The sequence below is a fragment of the Notechis scutatus genome, chromosome Z, assembly GCF_049901735.1.
Source record: "Notechis scutatus isolate UNSWTSFEM ecotype Mainland chromosome Z, rNotScu1.2, whole genome shotgun sequence".
NCBI lineage: Eukaryota > Metazoa > Chordata > Lepidosauria > Squamata > Elapidae > Notechis > Notechis scutatus.
In genome coordinates, this window is record NC_142025.1 from 88,054,682 (window position 1) to 88,079,129 (window position 24,448).

Here is a 24,448-nt window from a genome sequence, read left to right on the forward strand (position 1 = left end):
CCGATTTTAATCGGAAGAATATCATGTCTGCAGTTGATCACAAGCTATGTTGTCACAGTAAGCTATTAAGCGCTCCAATATAACATCCTATACTTTTTCCCCAATATTTCTCACCATTTTGTGGCTTCTGTTAGTATTTATTTTTGATTCATATTGTTTCACTAATAATGAACAGTGCAGTTCCTATTATGTTCTATGCTGTTTTAATTTTGTAACATAAGGTTTATTGAGTTGTTTTTGTTTCCCTTCAGAAAATAGCTAACATGACTGATACAGACTCTCGGTAAAAATCCTGCACTGAAATTCAAGAAATGTTATGATCTGTATTCGGTAAATCTTTTGACAGTTTGATAATAGTAATGTTACCTATCTAATCATATTTAAAGAATATTTAACTGAGCCACATGATGTACGCAGTAGTATCTCAAATGATCAGAATCGGTTTTCTTCATTGTAGACATAAACTTTCTTTCAAATCAATTCCATTTTGCTTTATTCATCTGCCTTTGTTGCCTGGGACAGTTTGCAAAAAGATCTGATTTGATTATAAAATGGGAACACTGATTACTATCCTTTAGCTTCTTCTATTTTATCTCCTTACAACTTTAGTTGCTTGATGTGTATTTAATAAGAAGAGAGTGAGAACGAGAAAAATTCTGTGAGATGTGCTGTCACTGTCTCAGAGAGCACTATACCTTGTAACATAACCCTTGTGAAGTATTCCATGTTCCTTGTTCTTCTCTTTTCTGCATGCACACAAGGGACTTTTAGGGAAGCATAAAGCATGGCTCTCAATTAGCCCCAACTCTAACTCTAAAATAACTGCACTGACACATACGTTAGAAAGGGGCTTGACTGGTCAGCTCATTCATTCTAACTAATTCACCTGTGTCACCTGTGCCTTTAATGGACTCCAGCAAATTTTACACGGAAAGTTTCATAGATAGGAAATATCCACATTTATTTTAAAGAATAACTGAATATAATCTGTCTTCCCTCCTGAAAATAGGGCTGTCATCTGGGCTGGGACTCCAGTTTCTCCATGAGCCATGAAAGAGTTTCTTTTTTTACTACCTGCCCTTCCATACTTGGATTCTGGTGCAAAAGGAAGACAAATAGCAAGGTTAATATAATGGATTTTTAATTTTTTTTTGTATGGCATACAATATCAGGGATATCCACAGTACAATGTTACAGAGTGGTCCTGGCAGCCTAGTTCGTTCAGTTCATTCTTTTACAAACTTATTCTCATTGCACCATGGGGGAGGTATTATTAATAATAAAAACTAATCAGAGAATCTGAATAAACGAAGAATCATTCACTTTGGTATAAAATCATTAATTTTGGTCCAGAATGAGCTAGTTTTGAAAACTGTGCTCTTTTTATCCAACAGATACATGCTGAGCACCTTATTATTATTACAATGGAAGATACTGTATAATATTGAACCAAACTTTACACTTTAGGTTTGCTGTTGTTTCCTAATAATTTATGGCAACTCAGCTGTCATCTGTTAATTCAATGTACACCTGCTATTAAAAAGGTAGATGTGGATATACAGATTTAGATACAATTAAATAAAAATAGAGGAAGCTGAAGAGATAAGATGTCAGAATGTTACAATGTTCAAGTAGAAGCTTGAAAGAAACTTCATGGAGTGAGCCTACAACAGAATGCTGGTTCCTAGGAATGAACAAATCTCTAGCGCCATTTCCATGCAGGGATGCCAGATGGACGTCCTGGGCAGAGGGGGGGAAAATATTAAGATGAGAGTTCATGGGTAAAACTGTAAATGATAATAACTAGGGATTATTTTCTCTACTTCTGTTCCAGCAATGACAACTACCATTTTAAAGCACTTACTCCTTTAACAAATAACAAAACAACCTCACATAAAACTAGAATGTTTCTTGAACTAGAAAAGGGGCCAACTAATAAGTACTCAACACAGTATACGCATAAACATTCAATTCATAAGATATTATTGGCACTATTATTGAAATTCCTGTATGTCCTTAAAAACTGATGTAACAGCCAAGTACTAGATTAAAAATGTATACAGCCTGAAGAGTATTGAAGCTGAAAGAAGGGGGCGGGGGAGCTTGGCTTGAGAAAATAAGAGAAATTGCAGAAACAGTTTATTACACCCATGATGTGGATTTTATTATCATTTTAACAATAGTTTCCATGCTTTTGCAAATATGAATGCACAGAAAATATAAATCAGCTCCAATGCTTCCAAACACTCATTTGAGAATAGAACAAGTGCCCTTTAAAATAAGAAACTTTTTCATTAATTCCATTTTCTCTTATTTTCCACTACCAATTGAAATTCCATCCCAAAACCACTGAAATTATAATATGGGAGATTACGCCCATTAACTTCCTAAAGCAAATTTACCTGGTGCATTCACAACCTGTGAAGACTTTACAGAACGACCCTGGAGCCTACCAATGCGGCTGCTTGGCAAATGAGAGATAGAACTGCAAAGAGAGAGAATATAGTTTTATTATAGCCATATTTTGGAAGCTAGGGATGATGGAAGTTGAAGTTCAATATAACTGAGAGCACCCAAAAATATTCTATAAGTTCCCTAGCTTTTTGACATAGTTCCCAATCCAACAACCAAATAATTTGCCTACTCTTACACACAATTAGAATATATGTAATCAATTTTTGTACAGCTTCCCATACCAAGAATCTATTAGAATGGACTATACATTCCATGTACCCTTAAGCAAAAGACTGAAAAACAGATACAGGTAGTCCTCAACTTACAACCACAACTGAGCCCAAAATTTACACTACTAAGCAAGACAATGGTCCTTTTTACAACTTTTCTTGCCCCAGCTGTTAAGTGAATCACTGCAATTGTTAGGCTAGTGACATGATTGTTAAGTGAATCTGGCTTCCCCATTAACTTTCCTTATTCAAAAAAGTGATCTTATGATGACCCACAGACACTGCAACAGTAATAAATATCAGTTGCCAAGTGTCTGAATTTTGATCCTGTGACCATGTGAATTCTGCAACCATCATAAGTATGAAAAATGGTCATCAGTCACTGTTTTCAGTGCTACTGCAACTTCAAACGGTCAGCAAACAAACGACTGTAATTTGAGGACTACCTGTAAACAGATGTTATTTTATGTGATACCCCCCGAGACAAAGTTTTATATTACTTTTTAACCACATCAAGAATGCAAAGAATGAGGTTGTAGACTGAAGTGAAGTATATCACTTCAGATTGGTGCAAAAACTGATGTCATTTCTGGCACCCGTGGAAAACTGATTCCCGTAAGCTTAACAAAAAAGCAGCTGCTATCTCCTCAATAATAAACAAGGAATCACCTGCCCCCAAGGCTGTAATCATAGTCCATTCTATTCTTTGTAAACATCAACCTAGAGAGCATGCTTGTTGTAGTGGCTAAAGCATATAAGACTAATCCTGGCACACAATCAACTGAGTGACCTCGGACTAGTCACCCTCTCAGTCTAAGCCTTGGAAAGCTGCCAATGGCAAACCCCTTCTGAAAAACCTGAAAACTGCAGGCACTAGTCAGCACTGACTCAAAGGCATCCTTGCCCTGCCACCAAAAGTTACCCAGGCGTAATTTCCACATTAACGAAACTTATCTCAAAAATTGAGAATGGCTTTACATTGTGGTATGTCTCCTCTTCTGTAACGATGCTTTGGAAGCCAACGAAGTTGCTCTTGGGATAGAGGAGCCTTTCATAGTAAACACAGGCATGGAGGCCCTGAAATATATCCACAAAAGAAGGTAATCACACAGGTGGATTTGGTGACTCTCTATTAAAGAAATCTGTTTCCCAGACAGCATAGCATAATAATAAGATTTCATCAGAAAATGAAAACCTATTCAAGTCAAATTTTTATTCAATTATAGACCAGCAAATAAAACACAAGAGTCACAATTAATTAAGATAACAGGACAAATATAGGAATTTTTTGCTGGTATATGACAGCATAAAGGTTTGATTTGATGTGCAAAACACATTTTTTTTTAAAAACTGGAATATGCTAAGGACATAATTTCAGGAAACTGACAAGTATGAAGCTTATCTTAGGTGAAAAGAATTGAAAACTTATCTCAACTATATTCAAATGTACCAAAATATTATAAAAGATGTTTTCCCAAAAAATTAGTAGCATTTAAACAATACTCTATTTTTTATTGGGATTAGTTTTTGAATCTATGCATTATACATATGATTATATTTAATCCATACAATGGAAAAGATTTTTAAAAATAGCTACATGATTTTTCAGGCTGAGATGCTTTACTGAGAGCACTAGAAACTAAATCAGCATTTACACACATGCCAGGTTATATATCCTATCTTTCAAAGATTTTACAGAGTCATGCCACAAAACCTATGTGGAAAACCAATGGGAACCCGTGTTGTTCATGTAGAAGTTAAAGTACCTCACAAACTTACTGATATCTATGGCAAATTATACTCTTTAACCCCTAGGCAAACTATTCAACAGTTGGGAACAAGTTGGCTGGAAGTGTCAGTGTTATCCATAATCTTTTATCTTTCAACAGCTTTAGGTGAGGTAAGATCACAATTTACAAAGGAAAGGTGCAACTATGTTAGTCTGGCATGGGTCTAGAATAATAGGATGTCTGGAACCAGCCCCATCCAAATTTGGTTACAGCCATACTAACTGCATATTAGTTTCCAAACCAGTTTATCATTGCAAAACAACAAAATGAAACAAAACCCATAAATCTTGCCTCTTCTTGTCTGGATACAGAACAAGGCAAATATTATTTGTAGATTTCATATAATGTAGATTCCCATTTACTCACAGTTTGTTCACCCCTTCAACAGATCCGAAGAAAACAATGTGGATTAGGAAATGACTAATATAGTTGGACTACAAGTGAAAGTTGGACCATAAGGAAGGCTGAGCACCAAAGAATTGCGGCCTTTGAACTATGGTGCTGGAGGACACTCCTGCGAATCCCTTGGACTGCAAGGCGATCGAACCAGTCAGTCCTAGAGGGGATCAACCCTGACTGCTCTTTAGAAGGCCAGATCCTGAAGATGAAACTCAAATACTTTGGCCACCTAATGAGAAGGAAGGGACTCACTGGAGAAGAGCCTAATGCTGTGAACGATTGAAGGCAATAGAAGAAGGGGATGACAGAGAATGAGGTGGCTGGATGGAATCACTGAAGCAGTTGGAGTGAGCTTAAATGGACTCTGGGGATGGTAGAGGACAGGAAGGCCTGGAAGAACATTGTCCATGCGGTTGCGATGGATCAGACACGACTTCGTGACTAACAACATACTAGCCTGCATCTGAATATTATTCAGGATATCACACTTGTCATCTGAGTTTTTGCTCAATGTACCACCACCATAACATTTAGCAAATGTTGCTGAAAATCAGTTATAACTTCTTGGTGGAATTCTCTGAATTCCACAAAAGCCATTTGTTTGAGACCACAGTTGGACAACATACTGCCCATCCCTATTAGAGGCCACTGGAATCCAAGAACTACTGGGTTAAATCCCTGCAAATAAGATAATTGGAAACAGTTGCCTTTCTGAAGGTCCTACCTAGGTATAAGTGGCACACCCTGATGATTGGAGACATGCTGGACACTTTCCCAAGCAGGGCATTCCACAGTATTGATCTTCAACACTGGAGGACAGGATTTCTCAAAGAGGTCAAAAGTTATGTTTAAGTTTTGTGGAGGAGAGCAATTCTGAATGGTTGAAGGAGCCAGGGGCATGCAACTCTTAGTAACTGTTGATGGGCAATATAATGGAGTATGATAATCAACTGGTCTGGAATATTTTGTTTTCACTCCAAGAGGGGTGCTGGTACAGCCTACTTGGGCAAAATCAGACCATTCCTTCAGAGAATTCACTTTCTGGGATGAAAGACAAGCCTTCCGACGGCGCTTTGCACGCTCCCTTTGGCTAGATGAAATGCTTCTTTCAGACTGCGATGCCTTCCTCCTCTTCTTTGTTGAGCAGTGAGGGGTCTTCGAGACAGCATGTGGAATCAGCTCAGCATCTGGTTCAGCAGGTTGAATTCCAGGATTAACCTTAGGACTGGCATACTTGGTTTCAGTAAGATTGGTAGGGAGAATAGCTATGATAGAAAAACAAATAGTAATTAACAAATATTGTTGGCATTCACTATACCTGAATGAGTCTGCACTTTCAACATTCACCCTTCTCTGAACTTTACCCAAAGAATCATCATGATTCATCAATTGTTGCACATCCGGTTCATCATCATGCTCATCCAAAACTGAAAGTTTCAGGGCTCCATGGGACTCTTCATGAAGTATGGAAGTCAGCTCTTTAAACTGTGCTATCATTTCAGGAGTAAGTAGATTGGTGACTTTCAACCGACTGTATTGTCTTTTGGCTACCAGCAGAGTAGCTATTACAAGCCTGCAATAAAACAGTTCTATGAGATTGGCAATAGTCGAGAACTAGTTAAAGTGTAAATAAATGCATGCAAGGGAATGGACTGGGATGGTCTCAGTTTCCTTTCAATCCCTGGAAAAAGGCAAGATATGGGAAATTAAAAAAAAATCTGCAATGTTTCTTTGATTCCAATAATGTGCTACGTATGTACAAAAGTGCTAGGTAAAAAAAAAAAAGTTCATCCCTTGTTTTGAATTGAAATATACCAACTCACCTCTTTAACTGTTGTTTGTCCATGCTCTGCAACTGAGTTTCCATTTTTTCCTGATGTTTAATTGGATTTGAAAACTTTGGGCAACAGCACTCAGATTTTCTTCCTGAATCCTGAATTTATCAAGAAAAAGTGTTACAAGATTGCAGGATCTATACTATAATTATAAATTATAAAACTGTAATTCTTATCTACAAGTTCTCAGACATCAATTGGCTGAGCTGCTATGAAGTCAGAGTGCCCATTAAACCCCGAAGAGGAAAAAAAAAAGCCCACTAGATGATTAATCAGATATTCATAAATCCATTTGCTATTTTAAAAATGACACTTTGGCAAAAGAAAAAAAAAATCAAGTAGCATACTTTCTTTCTTATCTGACTGGCAATTTAGAAAAGGTTGAAAAATATTGCAAAACTTATTTTTTTAACCGTCTCCAAAACACATTTCGCATTAAGAACCACAATCTTCTTTTAAGATTTCTGATGGCTACAGAGAACTTAGAAAAAGGAAGAAGGCTGATTTCATTTGCACTCATGAAGAAAACAACAAATATTTGCCAATTTTATCTTTCTTTCATGTTAACATGAGAAATGCCTTTGATGCCAGAGAGGTTTGCCTGATGGCAAGCACACATAGAAAGGAGCTTGGAATATTTGTGGATCAATGGTGCTGAAAAACACTGTAATATAGGTTTTATGAAGAAAATAAGTCAACTTCGCTGGGAAGAGATATATCTTTATGAAAGGGGAGAAAGAAAAGAAGAACTAGTGCTGGCAAGGAAAAGCCTAAGGTGTATTTTGCTGATACCATGGTTATGTTATGGGGATATTAAAAATTTAATTCAAATATTGGATCACAAAATGGGCTGAATTTTCTTTAATAGCATACCATTGTTTTTATTAATATCATGTGCTATGTATAAATAAATCAAATAAATAAAACATAATAGCTAGGTTCATTCAACAACTAAGATGGTGGCTGGGTTTCTCCATGACACTAAATACAAAAGCCAAAGGGTTATATAGTCTAGCATAACTTGAAGGGAAGTAGAAGTTTTTGTTGTTGTTGAGAACACATTATCCTGTTTATAATGACCGCTAGGCAAGATTAAAATTAGAAGTGGAAACAGCCAGCTTTTTCTTTCCTTTTTTGCCATTTCTCTCTCAATAGAAGAAACTGAGGAAAAAATAAGCTTGGGGAAACATAAGCTAAGAAAGACCAAACTGTGATGAATCCTACTTCTTTCCACTAAACAAAATGGCTACCTACAGGTCTATTATTTGTACTCATTGTAATACAGTAATTTTATTTTATCCCTTAAATACTATGTGGTGCAATCTATTTGCAGAGGCAGATTTGTGAAACAAGGACTTTAGCAACTGTACTGAGCTGAAACAATTGATAAGCCAATTTAACCTGAAAAAAGCCTTCACTATGATAAATGCTATATTCTATACTCAATTAATGCCCTCCTATTGACACTCACTGTTTCTTCTTTCTTGAGAAATGCAGAAACCTAATCAAACTCAGCATTTCAGATTTTCCTTCCATGTGAATTAATGTGAGTTCTCATCTCTTCAGGGTGAGGAAGTAAGGAGCAATTACTGTTGGGTGTTAGTTTAGAAATATTCATAGGATTCATTTACACACTAGGCACACTTAAATCTGCTTGGTTGAAATAAAAATGTAATGCTAAGTAACTCTCTCAAAAACTTTGAGATAAATTATCTATGTGCTGGACTCTGATTTAGCCTCCTCTCATAGTTCTTACGCTCTTACCTCCTTTGTGAGGCTTTTTCTAGAACAATTTTGTTTCAAAAGTTGGGAAGGTCCCATTTCTGTGCAATCATCCTTTTGCAACACTCCATAATCCAAAGTAGTCTCTTTTGACCTATGTCAAAAGCAAGGATGAAAAATTATTTAATATTAACTTCAACAGAATCAAAAACATGCCAATCCAATTTGCTCATTCCCCTCTTTAAAGCACAAATTTGTTCAGTTGATGGTTTGCTAATGAAATACAACCCCAAATTTATTAACAAAGTGTGAGATAACACAGATATTTATGTTGGGAAGGTGAGTGTCCCTCAACCTATTAAATAAGGTTCAAGTACTATCCTATTATAACAGTTTATTGCTTAATATTTCTACAGCAATACAGTTTTCAAAGCACTTCCAATCTTCACAAAGCACTGAAAACATCTCTGCAAGGGATAGTCAAAATTATTACCTCCATATTGGAAATCGGGGAGAATCTAAGAGGCAATGGCATGCCAAAAATGTCTGGAACATAACATGCTAGAAAAAAAATGCATAGTAGGAAAAAAAATCTTCCTTCTCAGTTTCAATTTATGCTTAATATCTATTATCTCTTTCTATTCCCACCTTGGATGATATTAAGTATTTATTTGTACTTCTTTCTTTATGCCAAAGAATCAGGAAGTTAATTACTGAAAGTATGAACAATATTTCTCAAAGTAGATTTCACAATACTTAAAATCATTGAGGTTATTTTTTTTTAAATCGCTTTTATTGCTATGATTGGAATGTAAGGATTTGTCCCTGAATAGGAATAGGATATTTGTTTCTTTTTAAGTGAAGTAAAAAGAAAAGATAAAGTGTTTGACATTCCAGTTTGGAATTCAGAAGATAAATATATAAGGTATTGACTCACACAGAAGTGATCATATTTACTGACACATTGCCTACCTACTACCTTTTCTCCCCTTAAAGCAGGGGTCGCCAACTTTTGTGCTGCAACCTACTACTGGACTTTGAGCCTTTTGGAACTGGGCCTTGGAAATGATAGGTGAGCATCCATGCACACATCCCTACTTGCACAAGCAGTGGGTGAGTGTGTACACAGGTGCACTTGCTCACTGCTTGCATAAAACCATCCCTCCACATACACACACCCCGCCAGTTTGCAAAACTGGAAAGGTTGGGGAACTCTGCCTTAGAGGTAGTGGACCACCTGAAGAGCTCCATCTGCTCAGAAGTACAAGGAGCCAAAACAGGGAAGGACTTAAGTTCTGGCATTTTTTCTTCATAAGCTTGGAGCCTCCCTCTTAAGTCTGCCACCTGAAAGGGACAAAATGGTATGCTTATTTTGGGTGAAGCAGGAGTTATCTAAGACAAATTAGAGTATCCACATTACAAACATGTTGCCCTAACTGAAATAATCCTGTGTGATAAAGGTTGATGAATAAAGTTTGTTCTCATGCCTTCTCTCCTTAAGCTAAACCCAGTTGGGAGTTGCAAGTAGCTGGTAGGTAATTCAGGCATTAACTTGGATATCAGCAACAAGAATCAAAGATTCTACCAAACCGGACAGCCTTGTGCTGATATTTACTACAGCACACTTAGAACACTAAATTAACAGAAAGATTGCATCTTTACCTTGTATTGCCAACATGTCTCACAATGAGCTGAATTCTCTACCCTGAAAAGTCTTCTTCAAAAGTACAGCAGTTACGTATTACAGTATGCCCTATGCTGCTACTCGCCAAAGGATTTGGCAATAGGAATCTTTCTCAGCCCGGTCTGGAGATGCTAGATATGGATTACCAAGTGACATTTTTCCAGTCAATATCCCCAAAATTTCTGATGGATGCATCAACAGCTAAAGTTGTCTTAAATGTGCATTAGGTCAGACAAACCTTTCATTGACTTCTCACCTCAGTAAAAATCTTTTGGGCTTGAGACATAATATCAGAGCTCCTTACCTCTGCCTTTAGTTGCTCACAAACAGCTGCATATTTGCTGCTAGAATGGTTCAGGCTTACCACATTAGGTTTAATCTGTATACCAGGGCAAAGAATAGAAAGCAACAATTTTATTAGGAGGACTGCAAGAAGGCTTAATACAGGGATTAATACTGTATCACAAACTGGAACTCCCACCCTACATTTTCAATAAAGTAGAAAATGTTGTAGAACAGCAGAGATTCATAAATATATCAGCAAGCCAAAATATGCCAGGCTTAAGTCACTCATTGCCCATGCTGCCAAAGTTGATCTAATGAATTTCAGCATATTGGAGAAAGAAATAGAACCTATTAAATATAACAACCTACACGAGAAATAAAATTAATTAAATTTGTGAAAAATATATCCAAGAAAATGGAAGATTGCCAAATGCCCGTGAACAGAATTTGTCTCACTTTTGGTACAAAAAGAATATCAAAAATTTACATCATTCAATATTTACAAATTTTGTTCAAATACAAAATTTGAGATTCTGAAGTCTGAAACAGCATAAATTTCTATCAATCCCTCACAAAGTGTTTCCCTGAAAATACAGCCTACCCCAAAAATAAGCCCTAGAGAAGGGGGTAGCTGTGGCCAGCACAGGAGGCAGCCCAACTGTGTGAGCCCTCAAAAACATAGGCAGGGATCCCTGAGGTGTGGCAGTTCCTTCACTTCCCCATTCACCTTACTGAGCCTCAGCCCTGCAGATTATCTGAGCCAGCAAGAGCCAGGAGCTGCCTCTCGTTCTGCCTCTCCAGGCGCCTGGAGGTGTTTCCGTCACACTCTTGCCAACCCTGGCTCTGCCCGTAATGCCAGGCAACCTCGCAGTCAAGGGCCCCTCCCTTCTGCAGGTCACCTTATGGCTCTGGAGCAGGCAGTGACCACTGTTAGCGCTCTGTCAGGCCTGGAGCTTGGGTCTTGCCCAGGCTGGTGCTGAGGCAGAAACCATACAGCTCATTGGGATTGCCTGCTCCCCTCCACCTCTGCCTGGCTGCACCTGCTGCTGCTGGCCTTGTGAAGGTTCTTCACCATCCTGGCTGCCCTGGTCTTGGCCGCCCTATGGCTTCGGTGGGCAGGAGCTCCAGGGTGGCGCTGTAGCAGGATGGGGGAGGGATGAGGAAATCGCCCCTTCCTCCTCCATCCATCTGCTGCTGCCTGGTGCTGGGCAATATTTGGGGCACAAAGGAGAATGGGACGATCTCTATTCCCTCCTCCATCTGTCTGTTCTGCTGCAGGATTGCCACAGAGCTCCTGCTCGCCGAAGCAGTAGCTCACCCAACCCATTTTCTGCTGGCCTGAAGATATGCAGTTAGACCGAATAGGTTTGCTTTGTTCTCGAATAAATCATTCCCAAAGAAAGGAGAATCGGTGGGAAAATCCCCATCACCACTTGTAGATCACTTTCTCAGTTTTCCTCACTCTGCCTGCCCATTGTGCAGACACTTCCGATCTTTCTCTCTCTCCCACATCTCTAGCAAAATCAAACCATGATGATCGAGGTGGCTAACAAGAATCAAGGAGTGCCCGCAATTCTGCCTCCCTGCTCCACCCTACTCACCTAAACCAGATCCCCCACCCTCTCTGCTCATTAGCCCGCCAACCCTGCACACATGCACATCCCAAAAATGCTCCCTCCCCCATTTTCCTGCCGATCCTCCTTTCCTTGGGGATGATTTATATGAGAACAAAGTAAACCCATTCGGTTTAACTGCATATGTACACGCTGGTGGAAAGTGGGTTGGGTGAGCTACTGCTTCGGTGGGCAGGAGCTCCGTGGCAGCCCTGCAGCAGGACAGATGGAGGAGGGAGGAGAGATTGCTCCCTCCTCCTTTCCACCCCAAAAGTTGCCCTATGCCAGACAGGAGCAGCCCAGTAGGGCTGCTGAAAGTAGCACAGCCAGGAGGGGAAGAACCCTGCGAGGCCAGCAGTAGCAGATGCAACACACTCAGCAGACAGGCAGAGACATGGGGGGAGGCGATCCCGACGTGTCGCACGGCCTTGTGCCTAATCATAACAGCAGTCTGAGCAAGACCCAAGCTCCACTGTCCTAGCAGCATCAGGGCCAGCAGGCAGGGATGCCGGAGTGCGCTGAGATTGGCCTCTTGAAGCCGCAGGCAAGTAGATGTTGGGACGGATGGTTAGGGACGAACCCATTGGCCCCCGCACTCACTGCCTACTGTAGATGAAAAAAATAAGACACCCCTGAAAATAAGGCCTCATGCTTATTTTCAAGCCAAAACATGGGTCTTATTTTCTGGGAAACACAGTATATATTCTATAAACATGATGTACAACACTGAAAAGATCGTTGAAGCAGATGGCCCCTTGACCACATTCAGTAATTTTCATTGGGAGAAAAAAAGAAGTGACTTAGAACCATCCGTACTGTACAATTACAGAAAATATAGGAACAAATCTAGGCTCCAAATGTCATTAGTGTCATATCTATAAAACACAGATTTTTAGCCTGAATACAAATTACTATAATACCATCAGAAAAAAATGTAGTAGTTTTTATATGGTGAGAAAAGATTAAAAGGGAAAAAAAGGGGAAAAATCAATTTAAAGTTCCATGTAGTATCAATAGAATTAATTAAATATTTAAGGTTAACATATCACAGGTAAATTATCATTAAAAAAATTAAAATATTTAAAAAACCATTACAAATCAACTGATTTAAGAAATGTGTTGCTTGTTTGTCCCAGACATTCCAATAGAACATCTTCCCTGCTATTTTCAGATTTCAGCTCTTCCAAATTTTATTTTTTTCCATGTGATTCTGGATCAAAGCTTGCTTACTAGTTAAGAACTAAATATGTTGAGCAGCATTCAGGGCTGGAAATGAAATCTCTAGTTTATGTACCCTAAAATTTGTTAAGATTTCAAAGAAATTACAAATTTGATCTCTCCACAGGCCACAAAATGATAATAGCCAGAAAAGTTCTCACCCAGTGTATAGATGTCAATAGCCCAATTATAAAATTGGAAAATTTATAGGTTAAAGAGACAGTAAATTAAATTTGCCCAGTATATTTGAATGATTTTGGTCTAACATATTTTTTCCTTCTTTTGTCTATCTGTGTAAAACAACTGATAGCAATTATCCCTGGAATTCCTCTTAAAATATACATTAATCCTAATGTAATATTTATTTTAATTACTTTAATTTTACTCCAACAATTTACTGGAAGTTTTTGCCATCAGGTTACATCTAATGAAATTGCATTTATATACTTAGTTCAATATATTCTGATAAATTACTAGTAAAATATAAATTTAAGTATTTTATGGAAAATATAGATAATAAATTCTAAGTCCTTCTAGTAGAAGCTTTAGCCCTCATGCTTTAGAATAAAGCTTTAAAATATATAGGAAATCCCCAGTGGAATTTCTGATTTCTCAAACAGAATTATAGGTAGTCCTTGACTTACAACCACAATTGACTCCAAAATTTCTATTGTTAAGTAAGACATTTAAGTGAGTTTTGCCACATTTTACAATCTTTCTTGCCACAGTTGTTAAATGAATCACTGCAGTAGATAATTTAGTAACCTAGTTGTTAAGTGAATCTGGCTTCTCCGTTGACTTTGCTTGTAAAAAGATTGCAAAAGATGCAACACATGATCTTGGGGTACAGCAATGGTCATAAATATAAACAAGTTGCCACGAAGCACATGATCACGGGGATGCTACCAACTTTGTAACTGTTAAAAATAGTCATGTCATTTTTTTCCATGCCATTGTAACTTAGAATGGTCACTAAATGAATTTTCATAATTCGAGGACTCCCTGTACTGGGGGCTACAGAGAGAAAATGCTTTAGACATATTCCTAAGAGTTATTTTAACCTAGAATTGTAGAATTATGGGAAATATTAACTACTATTTCCTGAGATCCATAAATTGAAGATTTACATTACTCTGAGCTTTTCAAGAATTCATAGCAGATACACTGAACGACATAATAAAATGGGTAAGAGATTCATCCAGAGGCAAAAGTAAAAATAATAATTATCAAGCAAAGTACAAACGCAACTTTTGGTACCTACTGAAAGTTTGATTTCTTTAGCCCGGTTTGCATATTTGAGGGTGTTGTATGTGTCCTCATAGGAAAGTACGGAGGGGCTAATAGCTGCAACCATGATGGTCCAACAGTTTCCACCAATAGAATCCTTTAGGAGGCGTGTTAGCTTGCTGTCCCGGTATGGAATGTGGGTTTTTTTACTCTGTGTATCAACGAAATTAATGGAGGATTTAGACATTATATAAGGAAACTGTTTCATATAATTCTTCTGCCATTACAAATACTATTCCTCCTTATATTCCTATTGCGTCTAAGGCCAATGAGTACATGAATTGTATATCCGAAATATACACTGTTCTGTTTATTTTAGAAGATTATTTATTTATTAGATTTTAATCCTGCCTTTATTATTGGTGGTGAACAAACATAATACTTTTGAGTTGGGCTGAGAAAGTGATAGGCCCAGAGTCATCCAACCAACTTTCATGTCTAAGCCAGGATTAAAACTCAGAATCTCCCTGGTTCTAGAAGATCATTTTAACCACTACACTAACCTGGCTCTTCCATGCCATTATAATATTACAGTATCATCTGCCATTCTGGAGGAGAAAAATCCTTCCCAGGGTTGAAGCTTAAGATTCTTGCCCTATCTTTATCAATTTATAAGACAAGAAACTATCAAGGATTACAGATGTTAGTTTAGCAACATTATTTCATAAAAGTGGATTATATCCATCCCTCAAAGAATATAGCTGTTGCACATTTATTCATATATTCAGGGAATGTGAATCTAATAATGGAAATATCAGAAGGGTATCTATATTGAGGAAATATGGCAAAGAGAAGTGCTTTTTCAATGTATCTTGCTGTCAGACATGATTGCAGAGCATAGTTAAAAAGTCAAAATGATTGCTGTAATGTTGTGATTAAAGTTCCACTGTTCCACTATCCCAGGGATCCCCAACCTTTTCGACGCCGCGGCCCGGTTCCGACATCAGCTGGGCGCCGTCCAGTGCAGCGTCAACTGGGCGCCGCCATCTTTATGACGAAGGCGCTTCGGTGGCGTCACGAAGCGCTGTTCATCATAAAAAGATGGCGGCGCTCGCGCTTCTGGTGAGCTTTTCGGGTAGAAATGGCTTTCACCCGGAAAAGCTCACCGAAGCTAGCGCCGCCATCTTTTATGATGAAACAGCGCTTCCGGTGAGCTTTCTACCCGGAAAAGCTCACCAGAAGCGCTTTTACCAAAAAGATGGCGGCGCCCAGCAACCAGCGGCCCGGTAAGGCTTGTTCCGCGCCGGTACCGGTCCACGGACCGGCGGTTGGGGACCCCTGCACTATCCCATTCCTCTCCCTCTTATAGCTGGTTATATGAGGCCATAATAAAAGTTTGATCTGATTTGAGAGAGAATAATTAGGTGTAAATTTAGAATCAAGAATATAGAGCAATGGAGTCTCTATACTATAAATGCTGTCTAGACAAAATAGCAGCAGATGAGGAGAAAGAGATAATTTACCTTGGCATCTGCCAGGACATTAATAACATTGATAAGAGCCAGTAAGGATCGATTGATGTTGGCACCCTCACGGAGTCGTTCTCCGTTAGTGTTAGCAGCAGAGGCACGTTCAGAGCCAGCCAAATCAACCAGGCTCATTTTTGCCATTAGCTGATCCTGATGCATGCCGACTACAAGGTTTTGTTGCTTCACGCAGATCTGCAAAAAATGACAAGAGTTTGGTATAGATACCAGAGTGCTGGGTTTCTAAGGAGCAAACAAATCTCAAGAGAAGCCTGTCTGTTCAAATTGGACTAAATCACTATTTGAATGCATTGCTATAACATCTTTCCTCATTTTTGCTCTGATTTATCTTTCTTCTTCCCTTCTATGAATGTGAGGGGCGATCTGGCCATGACATCTGTCACCCCATTGATCGCCAGAGTTGATTCAGCTGATCTGGCTGACTAGGCAGAATTTTTGTTCTGATTTGTCTTTCCTCTTTGCTTCACTCTTATATATTTTGTACTATTCAGTTCTGCAGAACTTGAAAAATAATTCTCTATATAATGGACGTGTTCATTCCTAGTAATAAAACTACTGCCTGACTGTGGGTTTTATGGTTTTTCTAGATTTTCTATTTTCCATTCAGGGGCCACTCCAATATATCAGACTCCCACAGAAAACATTAGGTAGATGACAAGTATTTCTCATATTTCTGTACTTTAAAGCTAATCTTTTTGGAAAGAGGAAGTGGATCACCCAAGTCTCAATTTCTAAAAAATATATGCCTCTGCTTCAGCAGAAAGGCAAGGCATTATAAAAAATTCAGAGGTGCTCTATCATTTTCAAGCACAACCAATCAATGTAATTACCTTTGTCATTAGCTGAAAGGAAAGTAGATATTCACTATCCTACCTTTGGCTAATCAAATATTGAGTCCCATAAAATAAGTAAAGGGTATACATAAAAAAAAATCCCTTCCCCCCTCTTTCAATAGAAAAAGAAGGGAGTAGAAGTACATGATTAAGAATCCATTTTATCCAGCACTCTACTTCCAATAATAGCCAGTCTGATGCCTCAAAGAATTCATATGCTGGGAGATCCTACGGTAATGTTCTTGAAGGAGAAAATGTGACTGATGGGTTAATAATACTAATGAAGATTTTTCCCTAATTACAATGTCTCATAAGAAGCTATTAAGCATTTCTGATGAATCCTGCTATACGTACCTGGAAGATTGCATGAGATCGTGAAGAAGTGGCATTAATGTCTGTGGGGTGCTGTGTACGGTTCAGATTTCCTTGCTTCAGCATTTCTAGAACCTGCATAGCAGATTTTGGCTAAAGGGATGAAGGGCAAGAAAGATTTGCTAAGACACTCTTTGCAGCTACACCCTTTACAAAGAGATAAATAGTTACATCCACAGAAGGATATATATATAGAGAGAGATGTTTTTGGAAGCAGCCCAGAGACTTCCTTACATGACCAATACATGACAAATAGTTCTGATTACATTTTGTTGTGTGCAATACAGCAAGCTGTATATTGCTGCAACTTGTCATTTGAAAGAATAAAGTCTAAGAAGCATCAAAATCTTAATTCATAGGAAGACCTAATAGCTTAGCCAATGAGAGCTGAAGAAAAATCAAATCTGCAGCAACTGGACTATTGAGTTTATTATTCAGCACCAAATTTCACATGTAAAAAATTACAGCAACACTTTCTGGCTGACTCGCTCTGGTCAGCCATGTGAAAATTAACATTAAGTCCAACCTAGCTCCTTCACTTTTCTCTGCCAATTCCTATTCAGAAACTCCTTCTTCAAACTTTTGCTCGTTTCCCTCCTCCTTTCAGCTTTACTTATCTACTTCTTTACTTCCATCTAATTCTGTCTGGCCCTTTTTTCATGACCATTCCTTAACTACAATGTGGAGTAAAGCTCTCTGAGCAAGCAACAAATCACTGTGGTCTGTATAGCAATTTATACAGGGCTGAAACTATATCAACATTATATGAATATTTGAGGATGACTATTCACTCATGAAATGCATGTCATTCTTGAAGTTCATACAGTGTAAATATCACACTCACCTTATGAACTGAAAGACCTTGCACCAAGACACCTTTCTCTGGATCTTCCCAAATAGCTAGTGGACCCTTTGGTTCCAAAAGGTCATAAATCTGCTCATTATATACCTAGAAGCAAAAGCCAGGAGTCAATCTGGTGTTTTTTTAAAGACAAAAAATGACTTTTTGGATATTCAGATTTTCAGCAGAAGCCAAGGGCACATTCTTTTCCAAATCCAAAGAACTAGAAACTTGGCAATTATTATTCCAGCCAATTGTGCTTCTTAAATCCATGAAAAATAAATTAGGTGATTAGTGTTTGGGGAATCTAGATAGTTGATATGAGCACTGAGGAAAATACAGACAGGCACCTAAAAATCTAAAACTGATTACTTACTGAGTAAAAAGTACAATACAATATTAATGCAATATCAGAGGTTTTCAATTCAATATATAGAATGTGAAGGATGTGTGTTTATGTTTATTTTCATAGTCATAATGTACATTGAAGATGGTATTTAATTTCGTTGTACGAGGTGCAATGACAATAAAGTAAACTAAAACTAAACAACATCCCCAAATGACTATATTCTAACAAATTTTTGTTTATATATTGACACTGCAAACCTAGAAGTGAATAATTTCAATGGGCATTCTATATAATGGAATTCTATTCTATATTTTATCTAATAGCATAGCAGCTAAATTTATTTTTATTTTTCCAAACTTTTCCTTAAATAGATGATGAACCCTAATAGGCTTTGACTAAAAACGGCTGCTTCCGGTTTTAGCATGTGTATAAAATGCAATCTTTCAATTGGATTTACTCATGGATTTGATTAGGATTGTAGCTATAACTGTGCAGAGATGCAAAAGCATGTCAGACTCTGAATTAAGAGCACAAACAAAAAGGACCAGTTTTTAAACCACCATCTCCCTCTTCTTTGAGCAATCTCTACAAAAACCTATATAGTTGTCATTTAGTATAGAACAGCACAAAAAAAATATATTAGTTGATTAATTAATCTAATCAATGTTTAGATGATTAGAAAGGGATCACCAGATAACCAGAGAGCTACATTTAACTATATAAATTTATGTACTTCAAAAAATTTCACTTGTCAAACCACTTCTTCAAAAATGGCTACCCTTTGCATTGGTAGAAGGATTTCTATTCATTTAAGATGATGACTCCTACTTTCCACCAATTATTCCTACATATTTTGGCTTTTCATACTATATACCAGGGGTCCCCAACCGCCGGTCCGCGGACCGTACCGAACATGGAACAAGCCTTACCGGGCCGCTGGTTGCTGGGCGCCGCCATCTTTTTGGTAAAAAAGCAATTTTTAAAATCAAAAAGATGGCGGCGCCAGCGCTCAGGTGAGCTTTTCCGGGTAGAAAGCCATTTCTACCGAAAAAGCTCACCAGAGCGCTGGCGCCACCACAGCGAAAAATCACTTCCGGTGACGTCACGGAAGTGATTTTTCGTCAAAAGATGGCGGCGCCCAGCTGACGCCGGAACCGGGCCGCGGCGTCGAAAAGGTTGGGGATCCCTGCTATATACCATATTATTCCAGATGGTCTCTCAGCTCTCACTTTTGTTGGGCAAGGCGGAGTAAATCATTCTACATAAACATAAGGTCTTTTTATGTGATCCTGTGATGATAGATTGTTTATCTGTGTTTATCTTCATAAGTATGGTTTGTAGGTATACAAAAATTAAATAAAAAGTTTCATCATCCCAAATACATACAATTAAATAATTTTAAATGAATGATTCTGATAACTCTCCTAAATAAAAGGTAAATGGCAGAAATGACAACTGAAATATTTTCCTGGCCCTGACATCCTGCACATTATTATAATGCATGAACTCAGAAGGAAAAAAACAGATTCTGAAGAATTGGCAGCATCTTCAGGGCCAGCATGCTATTCTAACACCTTATCCTCCAGTCTTCAAATAAAAATAAAATAATTGTGCAGCCTTGATATTTCCAACACTCCCGTTTCCACCATTATTTCAGATACAACACTGTATCTAATGCAGTATTCATCTACCCATTGATCATTTCCCCAATAAAAGCAACACTTTTGATCAAAACCCACACTGAATAAATGATTATGTGCACATATATGCCACTGGTGCATATCTACACTTGTTAAACTAGAATACCAGTTTATAGACGGCATGAACACTTCCAGAAAATGTAACAAAATAGAACAACGTTTCTCTGGAAGAAGTTCCTAGAAATGAATACCTCTTGATAGGAGATGAACACCTCACAGAATTTCTCTTCCTTTTTAACCTCTATTTTTTTATACAGCTCCTTCATGGTGAGGTACATGATACCAGGTTCCGTCTCTGATCCCAGCATGGTATATGTTTTACCAGCTCCTGTTGCACCATATGCAAATACTGAAAAAGAAGGAAGGCAATCATTCAGAGACATTTCCCAAATATAACCCATATTATCCTAAGATGCTTCAGAATCAAGAGGCTAAAACCACCCAGGCCCTGAGACCAAAATACCTGAAAGAGCACATATGCATTCCCCTTTCTTTCCTTCAATCTATTTTCAGCAAACTTTATTTTTCACCCAACTTAATTAGGTTTCCTCTACAAACTCAAACACCAAGAATCTGGATTTTAGATCCTAATTTTGATTATGTGCCGTCAAGTAGTTTTCAACTCCTAGCAATCACAGAAGTTTTGACAATATTGCTGAACAAACTTTCAAGAGCAGAAGTAATCAACTTTAAGAACCAAAACAAGAAAGATCCATGAGTTATGGTACCTAAAATTAATTCTTCTTACATAAATGGGCAATGGATTGTAACTATGTTTTTAAATTAATTTTTTTAACAGTTGTGTTTTATTCCTAAGGAAACATCTGCTGTATTGTGTAACAAATGTACACATTCTCAGCATCTACCTGGAAATGGAAGAAATAAAGCATAATTGTGCTTATGACCTTTTGGCTAGCATTTCTTCTAATTAAGTACAAGGAACCCTCCAAAACATCATAAGTAAACCAAAATACCCAGTAGCCCCAGAAGAAAAAAACAGGAGTCATTTATAATCTACAGTGTAAGGACTGTAACAGCCACTACTAATATGTAAAACCAATAGGTAGAAGACTACATCCATGAATACCAACTAGCAGTCAGAAGACATGATGAAAACTCCTTAATATCACAACACATGGACAGACTCAACAAGTTTCAACTGAGAAACTGTGAGTTTCCTAAATCAAGCCAAGTTCAAAAATGCCAAACAATTCCTGGAGACCTGGCACTTGGACAAATCAGTTATCAAAAGGCACATAGAGATAAACATCTATATACTACTCAAAAGAGACAATCAAAAAGTCCAAGAGGAAACAAAAAGACCAAAACACATCCTCACCAACAATCAATATCCATATGACCCAAATTAATACCAATCAAGTAAACAATAACCCAATCAAACAATTATTAGCACAGACAAACAAGATAACAATAACAACAGCCTAATCAAGGAATCACCAAGAACACTCCCACTAACATTGACAGGGCAAGCCACTAAAATAAGAGCAAACCCTAATACTTTCTAGCATACATGTTATCTAGTTATCTGCAAGAAAACCATCAAGCTCAGAGAACACTAAGGATCCCAAGAATTACAAATATTCTTTTCTAAAGTGCAAGGAGTTAATTACAAGTGTTACAAAAAATACCTTTGCTCAGTATTGAAAAGAGGCTTGAAATAGAACTGGCTATATTTTCAATATTAAACTGAAACCAACTGACATAATTTTTTACTAGATTTATATCTTACCTGTGTTAGATTAAAATCTCCATCATTTACAGGCTGATGGAGGCCAAAGTTATCAGACTGACACAATCTGATATGATTAATGGAAGCTTAAAATTTAGTTCAATGAGTATTAGTAGAAAGTTGTTTCCTTTTTCTTATTTTTTATGTTAGGCAACATGCTATTTTTTGTTGTGCTGCTGTCATACTGTGAGGCCAGGAAAATAGATTCCTTACCAGAGCAATTGTGGCCACTTAGCACACCATTCAGAATCTCTTTAGTTGTGTTCTCAAAGACTTCTGCTTGGGTAGCCATTTCTCCAAACACCCGATCAAAAATAAACTTCATATTCTTGCCTTTCTTCTGGGAAACAGACTCATGACTTTGGAAGCCCAGCAGGCTTGATTCTTCAGGGTCAAATACTAACATGCTGTCACTGAGCACCTGCACTGTGCTTTGGCGGTTTCCTTCTTGCTCTCGTGGAGTCTGTGGCCGCACTCGGACCACCACCGTTACATTGCCTTCTTCAGCTGGTATGAGCACCATTATTAGAGAATGCTGTGTCAGGGACAAGATGGGAACATGTTGATATTAGATTCATACCTTTCTTAAACCTGAGAAACTATGAAGAGTTCTTGAAATGTCTCTCCAACTGGATAGTACAACACAAATCTATACTAGATAGATAGATAGATAGATAGATAGATAGATAGATAGATAGATAGATAGATAGATAGATAGATAGATAGATAGATAGGATAGATAAGATATAGACAGACAGATGCCTGCCACTTATTCAGGAATGAGTGCAATTCTATTTCAAAATACAGAATGAGTAAATAATATCTAGCCACATAGCTTTTCTCAGAATTCTTTCCAAAGTCTCAACAACCTTCTTGAAGTTCAATGCCCAAGAGAAAGGACAATAAATTTGCTTGCTTTAATGCTACTAAGGCAACAAATTTACAACTCAGCTCAGTCACAAGGGATTAAGAGCAAAAGACATTCATTGATTGATTGTAGTGGCTAATCAATGCATTCATTTGTTGCAAGACTATAAATGTGGGTTTTAATAAGAACTGTCTTCTCTGAAAAGAGCAATCACTTCTGATGACTTTGTAGTAAGGAGTTTCTTCACATTCACCTTAAAGATTCAGGTCATGTACATCAAGCTATTTCCTAGTAATCCTAATTCCCGTCACTTTACCCCTTTTTAATTTAAGGGACAGATTGGAATAATTAGGTCAGAAACAAAAGCTTAGGAAAATAGCATCATGTAATGAAAAATTATAATTCCAACATTTTTTAAACAAGCTATGTAAGAAAAAGAATGTAGAGATGCCATATTGCTTTTTCATCCTAGTGTGCTTCAGCATCAAGAAAGTGATACAAGTACAAAGAAGAAAGAAAAAAAAAAAGAATGATGCTGCCCCAAGGTAATTTCCTAACTTGCTTGGAACATTTTATAAAAAAAAACAAAGGCTCAGAAAAAAAGCAAAATGAAAAAATGAATATACAGTAGTCAGATTTTTGTTAATTGTGGAGTTTCGAATGCCCCAACATTTTGTCTTCCAGATTGTTGGCCTAATGGAAAAGTCTAACACCTTTTTTCAAATTAACTTTGAACTTGCAGACAACCCGACCAAAAATAAATAGCATTTGATTATATGTGACCAAAGTCGTTTTCGACCTTCTAGCGATCCCAGTTTTTCTCTATGAGCATCCGTAAACGTTAAGATCTACTAAAAAGCATACAATCGCTTTATTTCATAAGTAGATCTGACAGATTTTGAGCACTTGAAACATGATGTTCAGCTATTATTAATTATAACAATATTAACCACGCCTATTCCCGAGTAAACTTCTTCAAGTCTGTCTGTCTGTCCGAACAGCCACCCCGCTTTTCCCATACTACAACAGCTAGTTTCAGTACCGACTCGGGCTCTCAACAAGAACGGAGAGTACTGTGTTCAGAAGGCGATCCGTGAACTGTTTCGGCGGCCGACGAGATCTGGAAATGGTAACTGAATTCTAGGCCGTCACTGAACTTCTTCACCAGATCTTGCCATCTTCGATCTCGCGGCTGTTGGAAAAGGAAGGATTATCACAAGATCCAACGAACTCTGAGAACAGCGTCTTCCACCAATCCCCTTATAAAAGGGAGCAGATTCACAAGGACGCTCAATCGCTCCTTCGCCAGGCAAATCGGCCACTTTTCAGGAAAACACCGCTCGGCCCTCCCTCCCCCCCCCCGCCCCCAACCGCTTAGTGGAAACACTTCAGTTGTTTTTTTTTTCCCACCTCCCGTTCAAATCGCCTGTCACCGCCTACTTATTCGCTTTCGATTGGTCGGCTCGGCTTTCAAGTGAGCTTCAAATGTCTTATAATTGGTCGCTCAGCTTCATCCGAATTGCGCTATGCATTCTGGGTAGGATCGTTTTGAGGAAAAAAAGAGAGCCCGGCGTAGAAATTAATCATTTCTCCGCAGCAGTCCAAGAAGTAACCTTGTAAATATTCTTGAACTTCTGAGTTGATCTCTTAGGTAGGAGGAACTGAAATTTTGTCTCTTCCTCAAAGGTACGGATTTGAGAATAGACGAAATTAACAGTTTCTTATTATAGT

At 38.0% G+C, this 24,448-nt stretch overlaps 1 protein-coding gene across 2 annotated transcripts; it reads right to left on the reverse strand.

Moving 5' to 3' along the window:
* Positions 1–1,124: 1,124 nt before the first annotated feature.
* Positions 1,125–24,136, reverse strand: KIF18B (kinesin family member 18B). Of its 2 annotated transcripts, XM_026683657.2 has the most exons (16): positions 23,760–24,136; positions 22,063–22,384; positions 20,291–20,448; positions 18,054–18,158; positions 17,192–17,302; positions 15,981–16,178; positions 14,492–14,668; positions 10,419–10,493; positions 9,668–9,774; positions 8,473–8,584; positions 6,697–6,806; positions 6,238–6,446; positions 5,598–6,138; positions 3,663–3,761; positions 2,403–2,485; positions 1,125–1,740 (listed from the first exon to the last, which is right to left on the reverse strand). In XM_026683657.2, exons 2-16 carry the CDS (start codon positions 22,370–22,372, stop codon positions 1,703–1,705), a joined length of 2,433 nt encoding a protein of 810 aa, XP_026539442.1. In that variant the 5' UTR covers positions 22,373–22,384; positions 23,760–24,136; the 3' UTR covers positions 1,125–1,702. The 2 variants fall into 2 exon arrangements, with proteins under 2 accessions (XP_026539442.1, XP_087803944.1); XM_087947818.1 differs by having other exon boundaries at positions 5,598–6,446; positions 23,760–24,082.
* Positions 24,137–24,448: the final 312 nt, after the last annotated feature.

Excerpts from the sequence above, each read along its gene's own strand:
- KIF18B (XM_087947818.1), bottom strand. The coding sequence starts at position 22,372 with ATGGTGCTCATACCAGCTGAAGAAGGCAATGTAACGGTGGTGGTCCGA. Across the intron at positions 16,179-17,191 it reads GATCTCATGCAATCTTCCAG|ATCTGCGTGAAGCAACAAAA; the intron begins GTACGTATAGCA and ends CATTTTTTGCAG. Across the intron at positions 9,775-10,418 it reads GTGAGCAACTAAAGGCAGAG|GTGGCAGACTTAAGAGGGAG; the intron begins GTAAGGAGCTCT and ends TGTCCCTTTCAG.